Genomic DNA, 27,320 nt, shown 5'->3' on the forward strand with positions numbered 1-27,320 from the left:
GTGTTTAACATTTTGTGTAATAAAACAATACTTTTGAACCTGTTCTATTTTTCTGTCATTGAATAACTTAGCAAATACAGTATTTCTATAGTTTGGTCACTTCCTCATAGAGCCACTGGGGGGCAGCGGAGCAGCATTAACAATAAATACATGAAAGGAGAAGTGAAATTAAACTACATTACTCTCTGACCTAATATTTAAAAAAACAAATCATCAAATAATCAGACAGTTTTTAATCAGCTTGGAAGTGTAATAAGAACTACCAGAACCCCCCCCCCCCAAAAAAAAGTGTAGGGATGTATTAGAAGTATAAAGTGGAAGAAGTTAAGTACAAAAAACTCTAAATGTAGGTTTTTTTTACGATAGTAAACTATCTATACATTTTCACATTTTTTAAACGTTTTTTTGATTTTATGACGTCCTAGGTTTTTCCTCCAATTCCACTTTCTAACAATTTGTACAGCCAGAAAGAATATTTAAGTGTACTGTGTGTCTCTCCACCCTGCATATCTCTAACTGAGACCTGCCTTCATCTGTCAAAATGTGCAGCAACACAAGGCTAGTAACGGGAACAAGACCTTAAATTGGGATGGGCTTTTATTTGAAGTTTTATGGTTCATCAAATATGGACGGTGGCCTTGCTTTGTGCACACGCTGCTGTCTTGGTCAAAAGTTGATCTTCAGTTGAAATAATTGCATCATTTTTGAGTGATTTGAATATTGTTCTTTGTTATTACAAGTTCTGTTTTTATGGCTGAGGCTGTGTTTGGTTTAGAGGACACATTTCACAGCTGGAACAGAAATGTAAGACTGTGAAAACTCTGTGTTTTGTCTCTTTTTCTTAATTTGACACTTTCTCATACCAAGTCACTTTAATCATCACTCGTCACTTTATCTTGTCATTCTCTTCAAATACTGTTTCAATTCTCAATTCCCCCCAGTTAACTTCAACATTCATTTTTGTACTGTATATACCCCCTGTTTTTATTTTTTATTTTTATTTTTATTTATCTTATCTATTCTGTTTAATGTGTATTTGAGCTTTCTTGTCTGTGCTGCTGTAACGCCCGAATTTCGCCTCTGGGGATCAATAAAGTATTATCCTATCCTATCCTATCCTTCTTTATGTGAGGCAACTCCAGAGGACCTTTCTGTTTCTTTTTCTCTGCTCTTCAAAAGACTTTTTAAAAATCTATTCTTTACATTTCATGACAACTTAGAGCATCAGTAACAGATTAGTTTAGTTTCAAGCTGCTTCTAATCATCATCATGTTCTGATCGTATTTCATCTGTCAAACCGCTTTTCATGCATTGACATCTCTTTCCTTATCCATCATTTTATTTTTGAGTACAATCTTCACAGCGAATACACACCAAGAAAAATGATTAGAGGGATTTAAATTTAACGCCTTAAAGTTACATCACACTGCTGAGAGGCAGGTTGAACTCCTCTGACCGAAGTTTGTCTCTATGCTAAAAGTGAGATCAGGTCGAGGCTTTGTGATGATCGCTGATGTCTCAGTACCTTCAGGAGACACACACACTAATGTCCATGACCAGGATGCCCCCACACTCTCTGCCAGACACACACACACACACACACACACACACACGCACACAGTCTGGCAGCAGCAGACGAATACACAAAGGTTGTCAAGTGGATCACATGCATATATGTCTGATGTCGGAGTATGAGAGGACACAGAAGGAGGAATTAAAAAAAAGAAGCACACAAACACATCGTGAACTTTTATTTCTCCAGGGGGCTGAATCAAACTTTTAAAGATTACTTTGTGGTTTTCTTGGTTTTTAAAGAGATACATTATTCACTGGGTGTAATTAAAGTCAGATCCCGGACTCATAATGAACAGTAAAGATATGATCAGTGCCATAGAGTTCAGAGTAAATACTTTGTGCCTGTGCATATGCTCAACAACACAAACATACTCTGCATACATCAGACTGCATGCAAACAGAAAGAGCTGCTGATGTTATTGAAGAGATCGAGCTGCCCTCTAGTGGTTGTGTTTAGGAGTGTTCAGTAAACAGAATGATTAAATGTGTATGTGTTAATACTTTGATGAAGGAGGGGGGGAAGTGGAAAATAAAGATGTAAAGAGACATAAAAACATGACTTGCCTGTTTTCTCATCGTTCAAAAATGGCCGACCAGTTTATTGTTTCACTTGTTTCTTCTTTGAGACTTTTTAGTGATGCTAAATACAACATGTGTTCCCTACTGTTTTATTGAAAATAATTAGAGACCGCTCCAAATGTCCTTAAAATCCACGCCATGACATGGTATGATACGATATGAGCAGGCCCGGTTCATACATTTAAAATAAGGCTGCAATGCAAACTTTTGCACCCTCATTTTAAACGTCTGCACCCTCAATTGAATGGAAGGAGAAAAATAATGAGTCAAAACATTAATAACATAAAAAGTAATCAAAACTTACAAATGACAACAGTGACTCAGATCGTGTTCACTACATCCATGATGGGATGGTCATGACAGGTGCTCATGACCTGTCTGTTCAGCTGGGACCACATGATGGACTCATAACACCTACACTACTTTTCCTTTGCTGTTGCCGATCACTGTAGCTGCACCCCCTTTAATCTCAGATACACTCAAAGTCATTTTGTTCTAAGCGGGAATGGAAATGAATCCTGAGATATCTATAATAATATAATAATAATACTTTAATTGTAGGGCACTTTTCAAGACAGATGCACAAAGTGCTTTGCAGAATATGACAGTACAGCAATCTTAATACACTGCACATCTGACACTGTGGTCAGCAGCATCGGAGCACCACAGGGGACCGTGCTCTCTCCTGTCTTGTTCACCCTGTATACCTCTGACTTCCAATATAACTCCAAGCTCTGCCACATGCAGAAATACTCGGATGACACTGTGATGGTTGGTTGTGTCAGGGATGGACAGGAGGAGGAGTACAGGAGCCTGGTAGGGGACTTTGTGACGTGGTGCAGGTCGAACCATCGGCAGCTGAACACCTCCAAGACCAAGGAGATGGTGGTGGACTTCCAAAGGAACAAGCCACATCTACAACCTGTTTCCATCGGGGGGGTCAACGTGGAGGTGGTCAAGACCTACGGGTACCTGGGGCTGCAGTTGGACGACAGGCTGGACTGGTCATCAAACATGGACACTATCTGCAGTTAGGGTTTTAGGGACCAGTCACCTATTAGAATGACCATAATACTCACCACCACCAGTTATATGAATTTCTTACCAGTAGTCAGGGTTTAAGGGATCTTTGGTTTCCCAAACTCGTACTGATATCTGGAAAATAAAGGACTTGAGGCAGGGTAGACCATCGCCCGAGTTGTTGAGAGAAGAGGACGTGATGCCTTGACCCACTGCCGTTGTGCAGCGCCTATACTAAATGAATGCCCTGAATGATGTCATATGCCTCGGCTTGTCTAGGATCCGTGACCTGACGAGTGCCCGTCATGACTTAAGTTGTGGTCGTGTCTTGGCCTGTCTGGGGGCCGTTTGACCCGGCATGTGGCCAGCATGACATGGCTCTGATTGACCTTTGTGGATAAATCAACTGATGCTGACAAGGATTTCCTGATCAGCATAGGACAGAAAATTATTTTCCGAAGCACTTACCATGGGACATGCGTGAAAGCAATTGCTGCAAAATCTTACAGCCATACACGATGATCGTGCACATTAATGTAACCACATTGGAGATGAAGCAATGATGTAGTACAAGCTGCATTAAACTGTAAGTCTCAACCTTGACACTTGCCCGTATGTATGATCAAGTTGGATGATCTTTAAAAGCATATAAATGAATTGGTCTTATACCGACTCATGACCGAAGCTGAGTTCATCACTGGGTGTTATTTACCTGGAATGAATGCCGGGGTACAATAAGCAGGCCATACGGTAACCCTGAAGGAATTCACTGACGGCAGAATTACATTTTACGGAAGACTTATCTGGTCATGTTTCAAATATCCGCTTTGCATTAAATGCTTAGATTGTAGTCTGCCCTGACTATCTGGAAGTGAAGTTCCCCCCCAAAACCTAGGGATGTCTACATCCCTGAGAAAATATCGGCTTAGCATTGAAACTTTATGTAACTGTTGCAACAACTGCTGGAATTTAAATCGTAGCTCCTAAATGAAACTGTACTTTGATTGATCATCGGTTTCTGATCCTATCTACAGCATAGTGATTTGACTTGATAGAACCGTCACCTACAGTTTTTACTTGCCACTCTTATTAAAACTGTGTTGCTGTTGGACGTAGAGTTGCTGGTACAGGTTGAGGGGCATTAAGCAGTTAGCAGAAATCCTAGATATCTGGTTAGCATCGGATTGATCACTTGAAGAAAACGCCCATAACAGCTGATCACCAGAGAAGGGAGACAGAGGACGTAGTAGGGGGAGTGGTTTAGGTTCAAGTGAAAGGATGAATGAATGAGTGAAAGAATATAACCAGTCTTCCTATCTGAACTTACGCTGAGCTCCATATGCTGTTGAAGAAGCTCGTCACGAGGCAGGATACTGCTCGCCACTGTGGCGGCGATAAGCATGAAGAACTCCAAACTCTGTACACTTCCCTGACAAAGTCAGTTACATTAGAATGATTACAGCCAAAAATGAAAAACATTGATAAACGGATACGAGGCAGCAAAGATATATTCCAATACCGTTTAATTCCTGGATACACCACAAAGCATCATCTCTGACTTAAAATAAAACTTGTAAACTAAAAGTGGTACCAAATGTGTTTTTATTTTATCAATATTTCAGCCCTTGTTTTCTTGCTGTCAATTTTCAGATATTTGTTTGAATCTTAAACACGTTAAAAAAACATTTATTGTTTTATTCTCGTAAATTTACAACTTTAATCTCGTAAATTTACGATTTTATTAACGTAAATTTACAAGTTTAATCTCGAAATTAAAAAAAATAAAATAATTTAACGTGGCCCTCATCCTCCGTCGTACACTTCTATATCGTAAAATGGGTTTTTCATGAAATACACACCTTCTCAAAGACATAACCCTTGTGCCCTCCTCAAATGTATTTATATTTTTCTGCTGCGTTACGCTGTAATAAATGATTCTGTAGTCATGTACATTTTACTTAATATATCTGATAAAATGTATTAAATATAAATGCGTCCATGATTTTGTGGCAATTGTTTAAGTACCTTTCATACAAAAATGTCTGAGATAGTATCTGCTTATTTTGGTTACATTAAATATAATCTTTATGTTTATGTAATTCTAAATCAAGAGTGAATCCAACTCAATAGAATTAGTCAGTTTTTAATTGACGAGCACTTCCTGTTATTTTGCGCCTTTTTTCTTCTTTTGAATTCAGCAGGCTCTCATCTGGTCACAAGACATAAAGAAAGTGCGGATGACTGGTGCCCCTTTCCCTCCATTTAACTCATCAATTTAATTTGGTTGACAAAGGTAAGGAGAGTTATTTTATACTGTAATGTTTATGACTTGTGGGTGTATGCTACGTTACAAAACAAAATTAGCAAGCAAAGTAATACAGAGAGACAGAGACACAGTAGCGGCGGAAAGGTAAATTATGCATGTTATGTTAGGCTATAGTGTGATGGTATTACGCAACGATATCAGAAAGATATCACGAGTATTTACACTGAGAAAACCACAAGCTTTATTTTGAAAGTTGCTGAAGAGGAAAGAGGAATCGCTCGCGCGGGGAGGGATGTAAACAACATGGTCATAGTTTTCTCATTCAGCAGGTAAAGGTACGATAACGTGTTGAAAAATGCGAGGAGAGAAATTGGCAATGCAACGACAGTGTCTTGAACCGTCATTTTTCAGCACAGCCGATCATGACAGATTTGAGTTTCGTGAACTGACGACCACGCTCCATTAAAAAACACAAAATTTATCACAACCGAGAGCTGTTCGCCCAGAGCTGCTAAATCACGCATTGACTGTGACTGTGTCTGTGATACTCGTGCAAGCTCTCACGCATTCCTTTTTTTTCACGTGCTGAAAAGCATAAATTGCTCCTCTTTATTTAATCCTCTCTAATTTACAGTATTTCCTCACTCGCTGCTTGCTGACACCGAGCTGTCACTAGCAGGCTACACTACATTTTTACAGTTTCCCTCTGTGTTCATTCTATTATTGATTATGCAAAGAAGATGTCTTACTTTTTTTTTTTTTTAACTATGCATTAACTACTTAATAATTAGAGCTACTTACCTATTTTTTAGATACGTTGATAAGGTAATTCAAAGTGAATTTGTGAATGTTGTTAAAAACTATACTTTTGTCATACATGAAACATGCAGGATAAAGTAATCCTAGGAGGTTAACCCACTACATTAAGAATATATATTCACTCGTGGAAGTTTAGTTTTAAAGTGCAAACACTTTTCATAGGCTGAACTGGGTTCTTTCTCTCTCTGCCTTTGCTAGTTGTGATAAAAAATATCTATTGATTTTATTCAAAGTAAAAATGTAACTTAATTTTTTTTTTACAAATCCGTCTTCCTTATATTTAATGTAACCAAAATCAGCAGATACTATCTCAAACATTTTTGTATGAAAGTTACTTAAACAATTGCCACAAAATCAAGAAAGCATTTTTATTTAATACATTATATCAGATATATTAAGTAAAATATACATGACTAAGGAATCATTTATTACAGCGTAACGCAGCAGAAAAATATAAATACATTTGAGTAAAATGCAACATTGATGGTTAAGACTAAAGAAGTCTTATCCTAATTCTAATTTAAAATGAGATGCAACGTTTTTCATCAAACTCATTGGGTATATTATGAGCATTAGGACAAGAATTTCTACATTTCATCCAGAATTCATGTTTAGAATAGAACTAAAGAGACAAAGAGAACACTTCCAGAAGAACTCTGAAAATCTAATTATAACTTTTACTAGCCCTTCAATACAAGCTATAGTACACATGTAATTGAGAGGGTGATGTTTTTATATTCAAATAAGAGCAAAGGCACATCTCTAATTTAAATATTTCTGTATTATCTTCTAGGTGTCTCCAGATGAGATGGCGGTGTAAAATCTGTGGATTCATAGCGACGACAAGGGGTGATCTTCTGACCCATTACAGACTACAGCACAGGACATTTGAAATTGGAAATCCGGTACCTTGTCTTGTTCATGATTGTCCATGCTCCTTTAAAACTTTGAATGCCCTACGCACACATCTTTCAAGATATCATCCAGAAGATGAAACTAGAGGGCCAGGAGTCATCTTCTGTTTTACATGTTTAATTTGCTCAACTCAACATCCCTCTAAAAAAGAATATTTTCTTCACCTTGGTAATCACCTGAGGAGATATGAAACTGTAGAGTGTGTTTTTGTTGGATGCACATCTTTTGTTGGCATCATCTTCTGTATGTTAAAGGCTGCTTGAAATGCTGTACCTTTAATAAAGTCTGATAAAAAGTGTTACTTTCGTCAAGCATTAAATGTCATTGTATCTTACTTAAGTAATATTTATTCTGTATTTTCTGATCGACTAATTCTAATCTCACACTAAAATGTAGGTCATAACACGAACATGTATGTAATTGCCAAGAAATTATTATATTTACATTTTAATTAATTTTATTAATGAAAATTAAAAAATGTAATATAAAGATTAGTATTACTCAATTATATATCATTTATTTATTGAATTTAATTATTTATATCAGTACCTTTTACTAATTTAGAGATTTCTCTTATTGATATCTACTTAATCTTTTTGTTTAAATTTGGTTAATTTATTTTTGTGCTTTATTTGAATCTACTCAATTTAAACAAGTAATTCTTAAGGGTCTGATTTGAGTAATATTAACTCAACTTTTAACATAGTTAGATTAAATTAATAATATTTCGTGCAATCTGTTGCCTCAATTTTATAGAGTAGTTATGGTGTATCTTTTTTTTTTTACAGTGTACCGTATTTTCCGCACTATAAAGCGCACCGGATTATAAGGCGCACCTTCAATGAATGGCCTATTTTAGAACTGTTTTCATATATAAAGCGCACCGGATTAAAAGGCGCATAGAATAGAACGTGTTTACAACTGAACAAGGCTGGGAGATATTGTGAATATATAAATATAAATACGTATAAAACGTAACGTATAAAACTACAAAAACAAAAGTACATAAGACGATTTCCCCAAATAATAAATTATTTCTTTGACGTTTCTCTTAACTCTCAAAACGTAGTTTTATACATAGTGCATTCACAGTAACTCAACGTTGTTCAAACATTAATGTGCATATTCACAATATCTCCCAGCCTTGTTCAGTTGTAAACACGTAAAAGAAACACAGTCTGATACCGCTAATTCAAACGTTAGTGCAGGGGTGCCCAAACAGTCGATCACGATCGACAGGTAGATCGCTGACTGATTCTCAGTCGATCGCGAGATGTTTTGTCAATATAAAATACAATTGTAAAATAGAAAAGTGATTTCAATTTCATCTCATTGCACTGTTTCCCACACACGATACCTGTGTTGGGAGCCCAAGTATACTTCCGACCTGTGTGTATTTAATTTTTCATTTATTCATGAAATTGCTGCGTGCATGAGAGAGCGAACGGGGGAGCGAGCGAGAGAGAGAGAGAGAGAGCGCGCGCAAGAGAGAGTGCAGGCATGCGCAAGGACGTGCAGGTAAATGTTTTACCAAAAAGTCATATATAGAAACTATGCTACGAGTATTAAGCGCATTTGATGAAGCTGCAGCTACTTTTCTCTGCTCCTCTCTGCTGTCATGACTGTGAGCATCGCGGGGGATGAGACACACCAACAAACAACGCACACGCAAACGCACGCACACACACACACGCACACGCGCACACGCGCACACACACACACACACACACACACACACACACACACACACACACACACACACACACACACACACACACACACACACTTGCACTGGAGCACCAGCCACCACGCGAACCTTTTTACTTTTCACTTTTAGTGCTACAGCACACAGTTGATCCGTGATCCGTGCTGACCGAGGTGGGAACACACGTGACCCGGTCAAACGGTCGGTTGGACTTTACTCCGTTAACTCTCACCGTCTGCAGCTAATTTAACAAAAGCAAAATCATCTCACAGCAGCCTGCTGTAGTCTGTAGTCTGCATTATTTTTTACAGAACTCTCATTTATTATTTTCTGTTTGTTGTGTGAGTATTAAATGCGTTTGTAGGCTGTTGGTAAAGGCTATGGCTCACTATGTGGACTGGTAGATCTCGGCAGACTGGTAACTTTAAAAGTAGATCTTGGTTCAAAAAAGGTTGGCCACCCCTGCGTTAGTGCATAACTCAACATTGTTCAGTTACGTATAACACGTAAAGCTCACTTTTTCAGTTCATTCCCCGTCCACGAATCCCTCGAATTCTTCTTCAGTGTCCGAATTGAACAGTTGGGCGAGTACGGCATCCAACATGCCCGGCTCCCTCTCGTCATTATCCGAGTCAGTGTCGCTGAGCGCCGTGTACAACCAGTATGGATCAACCAATTAACCAATTGATCCATATATAAGGCGCTCCGGATTATAAGGCGCACTGTCGTTTTTTGAGAAAATTAAAGGCCTTTAAGTGCGCCTTATAGTGCGGAAAATACGGTAGTTAAAGTCAACTTTCGACTTGCTCAAAACATTCAATTATTTTCTGAATTGTAACCCTTTAAATGCAAGGTTATTAGTTGAATGATGATTAGAGTCTTGGATATGTGACAAACTAGTAACAAAGTTGATTTGATTGCATTAGTCTTTTCTATTTAACCTCTGGACACCTTGGTTGCCAAAATGTTCTCACAAAATCTGCAATAAAATGATCAATATTTGCTTTTGTATTTTGCTGTTTTCTACACTTTCTATGAGCTTCTTGTTGTGCAGATCTTGTTTTTACTAAGCAGTCTTTGTTTTTCTTTTGTTTTTTTTGTTTCTCAACAATAGTCAAAGAGCCGATTTCTTCTATTTATATACTTAATAATGTTATCGTTTTATGTTTCATGTGAAGGATGATGTTGATGTTTTTTTTTATTGCTGCAGCACGGGTGAAGAGCTGAAGACAAATTTCTCACTTTGTGAGACAACAAAGTTAATCCTGTCCCCTGCTATCCCTTGGCCATCTGTGACCACTTCTACTCCCTGCACTGTTTGATATTGTTTGTTCTGTTAAACTAGTTATTTGTATTTATTTATATGAAATATTAGAGTTATTACCATTTTATTCATGTTTGTTTAGAAGTATAAAAATATAAAAAAGTAAATCAATTCTATTGAATATGAAGATGTATGAATGTTTTCATTAAGTCTATGAATATTGTCTTTGATGGTTAAACTCTGCAATATAAGGGGCAACCACTGAAATCTGCATAAATACAAATTTCTTGCAATAAATTCTGACTACAGCGATGTGATTGTTGCAAATCCTTTCATTGGGATAACAATGCAACTGAATTTACTTGCACAGCCCTATAGCCTACCCTGACCTATGTTTTAATTCTGTTCTTTTAAAGGAGGATTATTATGATTCCAAAGAGGTGGAGAATCTCAAGTCCCTGGAAGAAATACGACTGCAGACTTTCACTTTAAACTTGAAAAATAAGGAACTTAAGACTGGTAAGAGACCACATAGGTGCTCAGAGTGCAGTAAAATATTTAACGTAAAAGGAATCTTGACCAGACACATGATGATTCACACTGGAGAAAAACCCTTCAGCTGCTCTCAATGTGAGAAAGTATTTACCCATAAGGTCAGTCTGACATGTCACATGGCAATTCACAGAGGGGAGAAACCCTTCAGTTAACCTTTTTGCAGTAAAGCATTTTAACAAAAAGCCAACACATTTTATTTCATACAGGAGAGAAACCATTCAGCTGCTCTCAGTGTGGTAAAAGGTTTAGTTTTGAGGGAAATCTGACCAAACACATGATGATTCACACTGGAGAGAAACAATATCGCTGCTGTCAATGTGAGAAAGTATTTACCCATAAGGTCAGTCTGACATATCACATGACAATTCACAGAGAGAAATCCCTTAGATGCTCTCAGTGTGGTAAAACAATTTAGACAAAAGGGGGGTCTGAAGTCACACATGTTAGTTCACACAGGAGAGAAAGCCTTCAGCTGCTCTGTTTGCAGTAAAGGTTTTTCCCAAAGAGGAAATCTGACCAGACACATGTTAGTCCACACTGGAGAGAAATGTTAATCCTGTGCAATGGTAAAACTGATCCAGAGGAATCCAAGTTAACAACATCACTAATTTGTATTCATAAGTATGTATTGACTAACAGATGTATAAGTGCAGTTATAAAGGGATATAAGACAATTCTGTTGACAGAAATCTGTCTCTACTTTTTTGACATTGATGTTTTGTTGCTGACACATGAACCAGTAAGTTGGGAGCAGCTATGACGTTTGAATTGAAAGGGTTTATATGAAACAGTTACAGTGTAAGGATCCTTCTTCTCTCCTGATATCTTCTCTTCTTTCTGTCACTCTGTTTCCTTGGAGGCCTCTGTGTTGGGTAGCACAAGTTCTTCAGACAGCTCATGTGTAACCTTGTAATAAATAAACTGATGTAGAGTGAGAAAGACTTTCATCTACTTGTGTTATTTTGTGTTGAGTGTCTAAAGTGTCTTTGGTAAAGAAAAGGAGCTCAGCAGATCCTGATGCAGAGCGACCACAGTCAGGTCAGGTCGATGTCGATTTCACTGAAAACCTGTAAGCCTTAATAAGAATCCTGCAGTCAGAATACAAAATAAAGAAAATCACAAACTGAATGATAACACCTGTAGATGTCATCTGGCATTCTGGATTTACTCAACTTATTGTTAGAAGAAACGACAGAGATGCATTATAGCCTTCAGTGTGTGTAACTAAATGGTATATGGAAAAAAACACTTCAATGGTGTGTTTATTTGTTCTATTATCATTTCTCTCTTTGGCTTCCTTTTTGCTGCTTCACTGCTTTTTATACATTTTCAGCTAAGAGGAAAATGATCCTTCGATTGGTCTTGGCGCTATCCAATTCCCACGGTAACCTGACTCGTCATCAATCTTAAAACTTTTCTTATTTCAATAAAAGTAACTGCTTTCATTTATCAATATTTCACCTCCAAGCAGACCCTTATTCTAAAAGACTGAACACATTGGTTTGGGTTAGGCCACGATAGTAAAAGAGTTCAAAGAGGAGACTTTAATGCAGCGAGGTTACAACTGTTTATTGTGTGTGGTTCTGAAAAGCAAGGAAAATATCTATGAACAAAATTCTTCACATATACATTCCTATTATAATTGTAAAGTAATCTGGGGAAGCAGTTTTCCACTTATACAATGTTAACCATGCATCTTTTAGCATCCTTACCTTCCTTTTTCTCATTTTAACACCAAACAACACAAATCAGAATTTAAGTTAATATAACCATTAAATGAATCTGAATTTTAGTATCTATTCAGTTCTTTATCTTTTGTTTACAATTTAAACAAACCAGTTAAATGTGTTCAATATTAATTATTATTTACCCTTCTAATTTAATTGTTTCCTGTGAACACTTCACTATAAAACCAGAATGCAGAGTGCATCACTATGAAATAAACAGCCTACATTAAATACATGTCACCATTCAAACATTCTGAACAGATAATTACCAAAGAACACAGCACACTTACCAAAGGTATCTCTGCTGTCTTCCTTTCATTGAATTCAGCCTGAAAGTGTCTCAGCCTCTCACCTCACTCCTGCTCTCACACACACCGCTGACACTCCTGTCTGTCAGTTAGAGCCACTCAGCAGGTTTACACACCTGGCTCACAAAGGTTACCTGATTTCCTGACCTGCTCAGTGCTGCTCTCCAGTGTTCAATACAAACTTTAAATAAAGGCTGACAACAGAGATAACCTGATAAGTAATAATAAAGCTGATTAACCTTTAAACACAAAGTAAATAAAAGCATATAAATATTTAAATTTTCTGTTTGTCCTTAGATTTTAACAAAACAAAGACTGATTTTAAAATAATCCCCCAGACACCAAACATTTGTTATATGGAAAATAACTTGTTTTTTCATAAATAACAACAGTGATCAAGTAATCAAATTGGCATCTAAAGGCTTAAAATCCTCAAAATGATTGAATGTTTGGTAGTTTTGAGCAGGGCTGAAGTTGTTTATGAGATTTATGCAGAAAAAAGTAATCTGTTCTATTTTTATAACAGATTTTTGGAAGTGAACATTTTTGTCCTTAATGACTGAAGAGGGTAGTAAATTAAACTGATGCCTGAGGGTTTAAAGTGTGTCTTATACAGCAGATTTGATGGTAATAACAGCTTATTTCAAGGACCTTCATATAAAGTGTTACCCAAGAAGAACTTAGACTGAGGTTCTGTCTGTGTTTAAACAGATGTCATGAAACTCTTTAACCAGAGCTGTCTCAGTGCTGCGGTTTGGTCCAAAACCTGACTGGAAGACATCCAAACAGTTGTTCAATATCAAGAAGTTATTTAACTTCTGAAACACAGCTTTGTCTATCATTTGACCTCACAGAGGAAGATTTGATATAGGCCTGTAATTATTCATTATTGTCTAGATTGTTCTTTTCTAGTAGTGGCTTGATGACTGCTGTTTTCAGGGCCTGTGGGAAGACACCTGAGAGACAAGTTTACCATTTGTAACAGATCTGGAGCCATGACTCCTCCTCCTGCTGCCAATATCAAGACAGCAGGAGGAGGACTTTAATTGTTTAATTGTCACTTGTTTTTTATTGGTGAGATCAGAACAATACAGACATTAAAGAAGGGGGTCCATTGTTTTTCTGTAATGTAGAACATTTAACCCCCATTACCACCCCCACCCCCCATTATCACACCCCCCAACCATGAAACAGACCAGCTGGACAGAGTGAACAGAGTCAGCTGATCTTCAGTCAGCAGTGTTTCTCAGACCGACAGACGACACAGAGACACTGAAGAACCAAGAGACCAGAACCTAAACCCAGGATAGAGAGGTTCAGTGAATGTGGTGTTGAAGGTGTGGAGGTGGATCAGTGTGTCAGAGGAGACTCTGTAGAAGGACAGAGAGCCAGCAGGACAGTCCACATACACTGCTACTCTGTGAGAGACAGAGGAGGAGGAGGAGGAGGAGGAGGAGATCTCTGTTTCTCTGTTATTGTGATAGACAGAGTAACCTTCATCAGAGCAGCTCAGACTCCAGGACTGATCATTATCTCCAAACCAACATTCAGCTCTGTCTCTTCTCCTTCTGATTCCTCTGTAACTCACTGATACATCAACCTCTCCTCTCCACTCGACCTCCCAGTAACAGCGACCAGTCAGACCAGTCCTACACAGCAGCTGAGGCCACCAGTTATCAAATCTGTCTGGATGATCAGGATATGACTGAAGCTCCTTCACACGTGTCACCTTCCTGTTGTTGTCAGACAGTTTCAGTTCTCTGTTCACTGTGTTTGTGTCCAGTTCCAGCTCACAGGCGTCTGATGGAGAGAACGAGACACAACACAGCTGCAGGTTATCATCTGTTCATTCATCAACAACTTTACTGACACTTACTGATAGGGGTGTAAAGGTACACGTACTCGGACCGGACCGTTTCAGTACAGGACTGATCCGAGTACGCGCTGAACAAAAGTGATTTAATCTGTGTTCCCACACGGACCACAAAGCAGAAGCACACCTCAGGGTGGAGGAAGGCTGCGGCTGCTGGTATGGGACACAGCTTTTAGTTAGTAACTTGTAAAAAAGTTCAAACATAAACTGTGCAAACTGTGCAGATTAGTAGTTCCTCGAGTCCTGTTGGTCTGGACAGTTGCATATAACCGGGATGGAGTTCTTTTTACAGACTTACTCTTAAGTTTTGTTTTCATTTTCAGCGATGATCCCGTTCAAACTAAGAGCAAAAGGGGAGGGGGAGACGCGTCTGTGTGGGAGAATAACCTGCAGCAGAGACGTGCTGTCAGGGGAGGCAGGTGAGGCTCGTCATCATCAAAAGTAAAAAACAAATAATCATTAAATCAAATAAATATTAATATTTTTCTACTGATCTGTGTTATAAATGTTATTTCTGTACGATTCCAAAAATGTTCAATAATTTTCATGATCAAAATCTCTGAATTTGCATATTTCCTGCCGGCTCCGATGCGAGGTGAGGCAGCGACGAGTTGTGCCTCATCCCAGATTGCGCAATCCCTCACAAACTGGGTCGAGCGTATGCCTTTTGCTTTCTTACTGTTTGTCACCAATGTAATGTTTGTAGACACTTCTATTATCCGTCCTCACTTTCCATAGAATAAGTAATGTATTTCACATGTTTTTAACATATTTAGTCTAATTTGACATAAAACCGCACTGAAAAAGCATGAGGTGAGGCAGCTACTTCACCTGAAGGGGGCGTGCGTCAGGTTGCGTGAGGCTCATAAGACCAAGAGGTTATGCTTGGTTTGATGGTTGCTCCTCTTCTATGCAGATTTTTTTATATAAACGGATATTTTAGTCCAGAAGGATAGGTGAAAGGACTTTGTTTACAAGTAAAGGTAAGACCATGAATACACCGCAGTATATGCCTACTTTTATTTTTATTGAATGAGTATGAATTGTGGAATTGCAATGGAAAAAACAGACAAACTGACAAAGAGACGTTGACAAGACGAGAGTAGTGTGCCGTTGTTGTTCAGAGGACATCGGGTACGTCACAGGCAACACGTCCAACTTATTAAAGCACTTGAAAAGGCACCACGTGAACGTAAACATCACTGCAACTAGGAAAAAACAGACAGCCTTTTGCTAGTAATTCTAAACGGGCCAAAGCCATAAAAAATGCCATTGAAGTTCTTATATCGACAGAGGGAAATATTAATAGTTCTGAAACTACACTGTCCCAGATGTGATTAGGTTTATTATGTGCTCAAAGGGCATTCAAAAAAGTGTTGCCTTCATAAACTAAAAGGTGGAAGTGTAATTTAAAAGAAATATTTTTATATATAGGCTATATTAATGACTTCATTTCATTCTAAAATACTTTATTTCATTCATATCTTTTATTTATTGGAGACTCTTTTGGTTGAAGGAAGCAGCATAAGTTTATTTAATGTTTTTTTTACAATGTTTAATTTAAAATGTTATTAAAAAGTAACCTGAGCAGGTGTACAAGTCTGAACTGTCAATGCTGCACTTAGTCCAATGTGTAAAAGGGAAATTATAAATGTTCCTAATAAAGAAAAAAAAGCGTTGCATCAGGTCCCTTTACTGTAGTGAAAATGTACCAAACCAAAGCTTCAAAACTGAGAACTGTACCGAACTGAAATGTTTGTGTACCGTTACACCCCTACTTACTGAGAGTCAATCAAACTTACAGTTCATATTCAGCACTGAATGATGTTTGACAGCACTGAAATGTAATAATCCACTTCTAATCAAGTTCAAATGGAGTTACCATGGCAGCCAGGAAGAATGGAGATCCAAATCAACAAACACATGCAGTGAATAAAGTCTGACTAATCAAAGTGCAGCACAAAGAATCTATGAACCATCTGCTGTCTCCAACTGTTCTGTCCTCAGAGGTCACATTCAGCACAAACAGGAGCCTCATTTCCACTTTCACTGTCACACACAATGTGATGGCAGCAGGAGTGTGCCACGTCCCTTTGTCCTGTCTAACTACTTTTAAACTGTGTTTCTGAAGTCATGGAGACCATTTCTTTACCATCAATCTAGGCTCTACAACATACATGTTTTTGTTTTAATTGAAATTTAACTGGACTGGATGAACAGATCGAAATCTGAAGAAACAGATGACAACTCAGTCCTTGTGAGTTTTTCTCTGCTTGTCTAAGGTGTAGGCCATGCCGTCCCGACCTCACCTGGCCACCTGGCGGCCTGCAGCTGACTTGTGTATTGTTGTTGGATGTTCCTGCTGGCCTGTACTATGGTGATCGTGGACTTTGCTGTGTGCCTTACTGTCTGCACAGCCAGAAGACGAGGAGGAGAGCTAGCTTATGTCTCTAAAGATATTCTGTTTCTATTTCATCACTGAATTCACGTCTGGATGTTTTTGAGGAGAGAACTTGATGTTGGAGACTCTGCATATTTACATGTTTATGAAAATGAACGTCAAATCAAAAATGATTTCTGTTGTTTTTGAAGTTGATGAGCTCCACGAGCTCGACTATGAGCAGCCGGCCAGCAGCCAACATCAAAATGTGAAATGTCACAAAAACTGCATGTTGTAAAATATACATTTCTGTTGGATGTGATGAATGGTGATTTTCTATTCACTGGATTATCACTTTTATTTCAGTTTACATTTTTTATTTCATATTTCAACTCTCATAAGTTTCCATCACCCTCACTTTTATCATCACTTTGTGTTACTTCCAGCCCTCATCCTGTTGTAGTTTGAAAGGTTTAATCATAACAGAAACACAATCTGGACAGCAGCAGGCACAAACCAATAGTTATCTAACCTCTGAATTTAGCCAAGTCATAAGATCATGTTCTGATACACAAGACACACACACACACACACACACACACACACACACACACACACACACACACACACACACACACACACACACACACACACACACACACACACACACACACACACACACACACACACACACACACACACACACACACACACACACACACACACACACACACACTCTTTCCTGTTAAGAGACCAGTTGTCTGTCCAGGAAACTTCTAGGAAATGGTCTTCATATAGCACACATGTTGTAATTGCTCAGTGTGTTGATTGCCCATAAAAGGATGATTGGGATGTTATAAAAGTTCCGGTTGAGCGAGGACGCTGGCGTGTATGTCGCCGCTTCACGATCCGTGACAAAAATGGTGTTTCTTTTGTGCTATCTATGCTTCTCCCTCCTACTTATCCTCTACTAACAGTCTGCAAACAGATCGACTTTGCTGCTGCTTTCAGTTTGTGTAAACTGACAGCTACTCACCATCTATGACGATCAGCTGTTAGCGCTAGCCGCCGATCAGCTGTTAGCTTCTCGCACAGCTATCAGGATATCCTCACCAGTCTGTGATCACTGGACCCTCGCCTGCCTTATTGTTGGACCGTCCTTCTTCGTCGGCCACGTCGGCTCCCTACCTGACTTGGACCCGTCGCCCTGCGCCACCTGTTGGCTACCGCTGGCTGCCGCTTCCCCCCTACTCTGGCTCGGCTGCTGGCGGTGAAGAGGCCTGCCTGACAACCAGACTGCCGGCTGCTGCTCTCCTGCTCAGATTGTGTCCAGACGGGTCCCCCGTCTGCCACAAAATTGGTCCTTTCCTTATCCTGGTTTGGCTCTCATTCCTGCGGTTTTCCTGACCCCGGCTGGCGCCCGGTAGCTTGCGGCTTTCAGCCTGCGGCTAGCAGCTGCTCTCCCTGCTGTGGACATGGTACTACTAACATACTCCGCTCTGCAACTCCAGAATCTCGCCTGCCACTTCTCTCCGGACAACCTTGCTTCCATTAAATCTTTCGGACTCCTGCGCCGTCCTCACTACGTGCATAGGGCTGCCCGATGCAAGTTTGTTTACACTGACCATGCTATCCCCACTGTAGTGTCTGACCGGCGCCATCATCACAACAAATCACACGTGCACAGCAGAAACCTGATACCTGTTGTTGTGTGTGTTGACAGAACCACTCCTCTCTCCCCCTCTGCTTCAGAATACACCACCGCCTCATTTATGCTGCAGAATGCTCGCTCCCTTAACAACAAAGCAAACCTATTTCACTAAATATCAAACTTTACTGACAGATCCACGTCATCAGAATCATTCAAACCGATGGTTTTATTTAGGCTATAATCGCGCATGCAGTGAGCCGTTTCCAATAAGAAACTTTCATTATGACAGTATATAAACATAAATAAAAAATAAAAGTCTGCCACACACTTTTGCATCAGCGCCGTCTCGCCTTCATTATCCCGGACGGACCTCAGAGGACCGGACTTATACACTAATGTAATCACTGATGTAGAGTTAAACATTAGACTAACACAAAGACCATAGAGCCTCCAGTTTTCATTCATATATTTCAATATCTTGCATTTATCATCAATTGTGATTTTTAGTTTTAATAAAGAGTGCACAGAGACATGGCGATGGCTTCACACATTTCACCTCCTCCATACTCAGCACATCTTCATCAGCTGCATGTATTTATTCTGTAAATAATTCAAGTGTGGACATTAAGTCGGGGCATCTCTGACACGATCATTAAGCCATATATTTGATCATAATTAGTCACAGTGCAGACGGAGATGCCCACGAAAATATGTGGCCAACAATTCAAAGTTTTTGTTGGTTGATCAAACCTTTGATTAATAATATGATAGAGTGAGGGAGAATGCTGACTGACGTGTCCTCTCTGCCACTATATGAAGAAATCAGTGTGGGTCCTGTAAACATGTAAACATTCAGATATACTTGTGCGTAATGATGAACGGTGGATGTTTTGGCACATAGGACAGCGTGAATGCAGCAGCGACGTGGTGTCATTCTCTGAATTTTCTTCAGTTCGTGATCCTCCTGCTGCAGCAAACTACCGATATGTCCATTTTATCCTTCACTTCATTCACAAGTTCCTTTGTTCCTGGGTCAGAAAGTTTCGTTTCTTCGTCTAAACTTCAGTTTTCGTGATCCAACGGTGGAAACCTTTGATCTGCCCCCTCGTTTGGATGCATTTTCATTCACGAGCTGCTTTGCATTGACCGTTTATGGTTGAATGTGGGCGTGTAGAGGGCGGAACATGGGACTAATCTACGTGCGCACATTTCCAGGTGGATGGTGATTTATAAAGGGAACATTGCGTGCAGGTGTGCGTACGAACGCTTTTATAACTCTGAATCATTTTGTGCGCACGCCATTTCCGGGTTTTTGGCACACGTACATTTTTAGTATGAATTTTACGCACTCTTTTATAAATGAGACCCCTGGTCATTTTTAAAAACCTCCTCAAACACCATCTGTTCACCAAAGCATTCAGCCTCATCTAACACTCCCCTCAGCTGATCACCCACTCCCTTTCTCCTTCATTTGTTTGTCTAGTGTTTCTATCCTTTCTCTTCTCTGTTTGTGTTTTTCTATTCCTCTCTTGTTGTCTCCCATTACGCCCCCCCCCCCCCCCACACACACACACACACACACACACACACACACACACACACACTTTGTAAAGCATCCTTGGGTTTCATGAAAGGCGCTATATAAATCTAAGTTATTGTTATTAACTTCTCAGAGAGAAATAAACAAATCCTCTATTCACAAGCCATAGTCTCTGTCTGATTGTTCAAGAGCATTTACTCTTCTACACTCCAACATGTGCTGCTGTGTTCTGATGAAGAGAAATGAAAACACACTCACACTTCCTCAGACCAGGCTTCAGTCTGTGCAGTCCACTATGGTCCAAACTGGAGGAAGAAACCAGATCAGAATCTATTTCATACATCTTCATTTAAATCCAGCATCAGACAAGAAGCAGAGTTCATCATTCAGAAACAGTGAGACAGCTTCTGTGTGTCTGTCTGTACCTCAGTGTCTCCAGTCTGCAGTGTGGATCCTCCAGTCCAGCAGACAGCAGCTTCTCTCCTCGTTCTCCTGGATGATTGTAGCTCAGGTCCAGATGTCTCAGGGGGGAGGAGCTTAGAGCTGAGGCCAGAGACGCACAACCTTTTCTTGTGATCAGACAGTTTGACAGACTACACACACACACACACACACACACACACACACACACACACACACACACACACACACACACACACACACACACACACACACACACACACACACACACACACACACACACACACACACACACACACACACACACACACACACACACACACACAACATGCTTAACATCCATTGGTCCATTCTTCTCTGTTTTACCAGTAACATCCCGTCATAACCATGCAGCTGAACAGAATAGACTTCATAATCTGATACTAATCAATATTTACTCTGGTGACAAATAGTGAAGGTAAGACAGAGCGTGAGATAAACACACAGACTGCTTTGACATCAGCAGTGATGTAGAAACAGTTCTGAACTGTTTCATCTGAAATAAAGATTCTTAAGTTCTTTATGTTCCAAACATTATCCATGGTTTGTTTGTTGGTGGGGAAAGAACTTCATATTTAACTTTCTTTATTCCAGTCCAACTTCCTCAGACTAAAAGACTGAGAGCTATAGAACGAGCTCAGAGCTTTACAGCTTTAATGTGGAAACATACAGGAAAACTTTAAACCACCACCAAGGCCCATTAATAAATGATTCATCAAGAAAACGTGATCTTAGATGAATAATGTGGATCAGCAGCACACTAACCTGAGAGTGTCCAGTCTACAGAGTGGACTCTTTAATCCAGTAGACAGCAGCTTCACTCCTGAATCATGCAGGTTGTTGTTGCTCAGGTCCAGCTCTCTCAGACTAGAGGACTGGGAGCTGAGGACTGAGGACAGAGCTTCACAGCTTCTCTCTGAGAGGTTACAACCACTCAGCCTGAAGAGGATATGTTTGGTAAGTTAATCAAAATATCAAATAAACTAAGTACATTTAAGCTTATTGGGTAAACTTTCACATGAATAAGTCCTTACCTGAGCGTTTCCAGTGAACAGTGTAGAGTCTTTAAACCACTACACAGCAGCTTCACTCCTGAATCATGCAGGTTGTTGTTGCTCAGGTCCAGCTCTCTCAGACTAGAGGACTGGGAGCTGAGGACTGAGGACAGAGCTTCACAGCTTCTCTTTGAGAGGTTACAACCACTCAGCCTGAAGAGGATTCAGAAGAACACAAATGAAAGCAATTACAAACTATAGTTGTTATTTCTGAATGAAGAGAACTACATTTGAACTGGATAGTTATGTGAGCACGTACAGAGCTTTGTTTGAAGCTTTGATCACAGGCAGCAGCCTCAGAAGAGCCTCCTCTGAAGCAGAGTATTTCTTCAGGTCAAACACGTTCAGATCTTTTTCTGATGACAGTAAGATGAAGACCAGAGCTGACCACTGAGCAGGAGACAGTTTATCTGTGGAGAGACGTCCTGATCTCAGGGACTGTTGGATCTCCTTCACTAGAGAACGATCATTCAGTTCATTCAGACAGTGGAACAGATTGATGCTTTTCTCTGTAGACAGATCCTCACTGATCTTCTCCTTGATGTACTTGACTATTTTCTGATTGGTCTGTGAGCCACTTCCTGTGTGTGTCAGCAGACCTCGTATGAGATTCTGATTGGTCTCTAGAGAAAGACCGAGGAGGAAGCGGAGGAACAAGTCCAGGTGTCCATTAGGACTCTGTAAGGTCTGGTCCACAGCACTCTGATATAAATGTGTTGGGTCAGGTTTTTCTCTCAATACTTTAGACCACCAGGATGTTGTTTGATCTTCTGACATCAGATTGACTCCAGAGTTGATGAAGGTCAGATGGACATGAAGAGCAGCCAGAAACTCCTGAACACTCAGATGGATGAAGCAGAACACCTTGTCCTGGTACAGTCCTCTCTCCTCTTTAAAGATCTGTGTGAACACTCCTGAGTACACTGAGGCTGCTCTGATATCGATGCCACACTCTGTCAGGTCTGAGTCATAGAAGATCAGGTTTCCTTTCTGCAGCTGCTCAAAAGCCAGTTTTCCCAGAGACTCAATCATCTTCCTGCTCTCTGGACTCCTGTGTGGATCTGTCTCAGCTCCTCCATCATATTTGATGTTCTTCAGTTTGGACTGAACCACCAGGAAGTGGATGTACATCTCAGTCAGGGTCTTGGGCAGCTCTCCTCCCTCTCTGGTCTTCAGCACATCTTCCAGAACTGTAGCAGTGATCCAGCAGAAGACTGGGATGTGGCACATGATGTGGAGGCTTCTGGATGTCTTGATGTGGGAGATGATTCTGTCGGCTTGCTCCTCATTTCTGAACCTCTTCCTGAAGTACTCCTCCTTCTGTGGGTCAGTGAACCCTCTGACCTCTGTCACTATGTCAACACACTCAGGAGGGATCTGATTGGCTGCTGCAGGTCTTGTAGTTATCCAGAGGTGAGCAGAGGGAAGCAGTTTCCCCCTGATGAGGTTTGTCAGCAGCACATCCACTGAGGTGGACTCTGTGACATCAGTCAGGGTCTCGTTGTTTTTAAAGTCCAGAGGAAGTCGACACTCATCCAGACCGTCAAAGATGAACACAACCTGGAACTCTTCAAACCTGCAGATTCCTGCTTCTTTGGTTTCAGGAAAGAAGTGATGAACAAGTTCCAACAGGTTGAACTTTTTCACTTTCAGCACATTCAGCTCTCTGAAAGTGAATGGAAATGTGAAGTGTATGTCCTGGTTGTCTTTGTCTTCAGCCCAGTCCAGAGTGAACTTCTGTGTTAAGACTGTTTTCCCGATGCCAGCCACTCCCTTTGTCATCACTGTTCTGATTGGTTCATCTCTTCCAGGTGAGACTTTAAAGATGTCTTCTTGTCTGATGGTTGTTTCTAGTCTGTCTGGTTTCCTGGATGCTGTTTCAATCTGTCTGACCTCATGTTCATCATTGACCTCTCCAGTCCCTCCCTCTGTGATGTAGAGCTCTGTGTAGATCTGGTTCAGAAGGGTTGGGTTTCCTGCTTTAGCAATCCCCTCAAACACACACTGGAACTTCTCCTTCAGGTTAGATTTGAGTTTTTGTTGGCACACTGCACCAAACGTTCCTGAATAAAGAAAGAACTGAAATCAATGAACAGATCCTGATATAGATGACATGACTATCTGAGTTTGGAACTTTAAACCTCTTTGTCCTTTTTCTAAAATACTAAATCTGTTCAAATGTTCTTACTGCTCTGCAGACAGTCAGCCAGCTCCTCCTGCTTCATTCTCCTCAGGAACTGCAGAGTGATCTTCAAAAATGCCTCTTTACAGCTTCTCCCCTGCTCTTCATCCTCACTCTGACTCTCTAAGCATTCTGGGTAATCTGGACTCAGAACCCTGTGGACTCTCTTCAGCTCGTTCTTCACAAAGGTGATGATGTTCTCCTCCAGCAGCTGGAACAGAAGGAGACACTGGATATTTAATACAAACTGGTAAAACTTAACATGTGGTTCATCTGTCAGTCTGAAGGTCAGCTGGTCTAAACAGAACAATAACTTAGAATTAAATTATTGTAATGGTAGTATATTAATTAACAGTGTGTTGAACACACCATAAAGATGGAGTCCAGGTCTGTTGGATTCTGCTGGTCTGATTGATCTCTGTGAATGTTGGAGCTCTCCTGTTGAACTCTGTGACAGGACATATTACACAAGAAAACAACAGGATATATATAATGAAACTCTGAGCCAAGATATGAGTCTTTGAACAACATAGTCAGAACATTTACTTCATTTTTTATTCTTACCTTCCATCAGGGGCTGCTACGTGCTACGTACTACAGGTGAGTGTATTGCATAACTTCCTGTTCGCCGCTGTATTGTGTTGTTCAGTGCTGATCGTTAGAGCTAAAAGCTAAAAGCTAAAAGCTTAATTGTTCATTTTGCCTAGTTTCTTACGACTGTTGTTTCCAACACACTGTACGTTCAGACAAACAGAAGTAATCGAAAAGCACTCTTTCTCTCTAGCGACAAACCTGCTTAAAAGTTTTGTTTATTTTAGCTACCTACTCTTAGCCTAGCTTAGCAGTTAGCTTTATTTACAATGGCTTTGTTTTCTGTCTTTCCCTCCCCTGCTCTCTCCTGCTCTACGTGTCAGATGTTAAGTTACTCCTCGTCCTCCTTTAGTGATAATCGAAGAAATGTAGTTTATTTTTTACCAAGGCTGAATTTTTCTTCTTTTCAAAGCCTTGTTCTTAGTCTTTCACATCCAGTCTCAAGAACCTTTCAGCCAGTTCTAGTTGTTGTAGTTTGCCGCCCTCCTGGCCCATATTTTGAGTTTCTATCTGAATTTGCAGAATTCTTATCATATGTAGTCCTTAGCAGTGATAGAATAATTGTTGTAGGTGACTTCAATATCCACGTGGATGTTGATAATGATAGCCTTAGCACAGCTTTCATGTCATTATTAGACTCTATTGGTTTCACCGAGGGTGTAAACGAACCTACTCATCGTTTTAACCACACCCTGGATCTTGTTTCAAAGATCATTTTTCATCAGATTGTTCCAGTTTAAACTGGCAGATGGATAATCAGTAATCAGGAGGCAGAGGTGAAGTTCTCCACAGTTCTCTCTGTTTCTATTAGAACAGTATCTCACTCAGAATACAGCCAACACTGTGTCTGTCCTCAAATTCTTTAGACTGATGAAAGTAAAGTTAACAGAGAACGACTTAAACATAAACACAGCTCAGAAAGATGCTGTGGTTAGTAACTGAGATTTACAGATAGCAACATGCAGTAATATGATCTAACAGAGAGAGAGAGAGAGAGAGAGCGAGAGAGAGAGAGAGAGAGAGAGAGAGAGAGAGGGAGGGAGGGAGATATAGGAGCTCAAGGTGCCAGCTCCCCCAGTAGTCTAAGCCTATAGCAGCATAACTAGGAGCTGGTCTACACCAGCACCAGCCCTGACTATAAAATGTATAGTTACTTTTAAGTCTTTAAAATGGACGTGCAGAAGCAGACTCTCAGTGAATGAAATCTGATATTGTGGACAGTATGTCTGTTTGTTTTGGTCATCATTGGGAGTGAGGAAGGAGAGGACTTTCATTCTACCTGAGGGAAAAACAAAAATGTTCATTCAATAAAAATGCTTTAATTGGGGTGCTGGTGGACTAGCGGTTAGTGTGTGTATCCCATGTAGGGAGACTGTAGCCCTCCAAGTGGGTGGCTCAGGTTCAAATCCGACCTGTGGCTCCTTTCCTGCATGCCATTCCCCATTCTCTCTCTCCTTGATTTCTGACTCTATCTACTGTCCCGTCTCTAAATAACGGAACAAAAAGCCCAAAAATAAATCTTTCCTCAGATTTGTCTCTTTTTAAGGTTTGGCCTATTATTTTGACTTTGTCTAAGAATATTTAGCTTCTTTCTAGTAGGGCTGTTTTTGCTTTGAAGTCATAAAGTCCATCACACTGTCGGCTGGTTCTGTGTCAGGAAGGTTAAGTTCTGACAGGGTCGGGGAAATAGGGTGTAGGGAAGGACCCAAATGCAAAAATAAACGGACTCACAGCTGCAATAAAATGATTATTTTCCACATTTTACAGCCTTCAGGAAGGTCAGGGTTCAAATACAAACACTTCAAAAGAAAAAACACAAAATAGACCCAAAGCACACAATGATCATGAAGTGGTGAGAAAACTAAATGAAGCTGATGAGGAAAATGAAGACAGGTGAGTAGAGTAGAAGGGAAGGTCTGGGCTATTGAAACCTAGAAGAGAAGGAGGTGAATTCTGAGGACCTCTGGTGGAGAAGTAGGAGAAACAGGAGAAAAGTACGAGTCCAGGGAGAGGTGAACATGGACTGAAGACTGAGAGTGATGTAAATGGCTGAGGATGAAAGAGTGAGCCTACAGAAAAGCAGAACAGAGCTCTTTGTCAATTTCAGATCTCACCTTCCATCAGCAGGACGTCCATCTTTAAAGGAGATTGGATGAAGTTTAGACCGGTCACTCTTCATGGACACACAGCTGGGTCCAGGAGAGTCTGGTCTCTGTTCCTGCATCCTGATACAAACAAACAACATTATCAGTTACTGTGAGCAGCAGATGAGACAGTGATGATGATGATGATGATGATGATGATGATGATGATGAAGGTTGAGTGATGTGAGTGCTGAGCTGTGACATGGAGAAGAGTCATGGGCCCTTTCCCGAATAGCCACAGTTTAGTAAACTCTTGTGGTCATTCAGTATGCATATTTTGGGTCCACCTCAGTATACTGAACATTTCAGTATAGATACTAACTTCCGGGTTTTATGCAGTATGGATCAGATGCGTGCTTTCAGGAAATGAATTGTATTTTACCCACAATGCTGTGCGAAATTAAACGTAAATCGTCACGTCACGTTCGCCTCCAAGTCAAAACAAACGAGCGTGGATTAATTGAATCAATTTTTAATCTAGAGTTAAAGTCCCGACTGAAATCACTACTTTTAATTAAGAACAGAAAACAGATGTCTGCATTATTATAAAACCTTTCCCCCTCTATTTAAAAAATGATTTCACTATTTAAATAATGATTTCACTATTTACATGTGTCTTTATTGGTTTGTTTTATTTTCTGTATATTACTGTCTTTCATTTGTACTTTTCTTTATGTAGGCTACTGTATGTTATTTAGTTATTTAATCTGTC

At 40.0% G+C, this 27,320-nt stretch overlaps 1 protein-coding gene across 1 annotated transcript in view; it reads right to left on the minus strand.

Annotated features, from left to right (window-relative positions):
• Positions 1–12,252: 12,252 nt before the first annotated feature.
• The window catches only part of LOC136181094 (NACHT, LRR and PYD domains-containing protein 12-like), a 56,720-nt gene continuing 41,652 nt past the window's right edge, over positions 12,253–27,320 (minus strand). Inside the window, exon 13 of the mRNA XM_065961388.1 lies at positions 12,253–14,533. Coding sequence (XP_065817460.1) covers positions 13,980–14,533 — 554 coding nt within the window. The 3' untranslated portion in view covers positions 12,253–13,979. The remainder of the gene's footprint in view (positions 14,534–27,320) is intronic.

The sequence above is a fragment of the Labrus bergylta genome, chromosome 2, assembly GCF_963930695.1.
Source record: "Labrus bergylta chromosome 2, fLabBer1.1, whole genome shotgun sequence".
Classification (NCBI taxonomy): domain Eukaryota; kingdom Metazoa; phylum Chordata; class Actinopteri; order Labriformes; family Labridae; genus Labrus; species Labrus bergylta.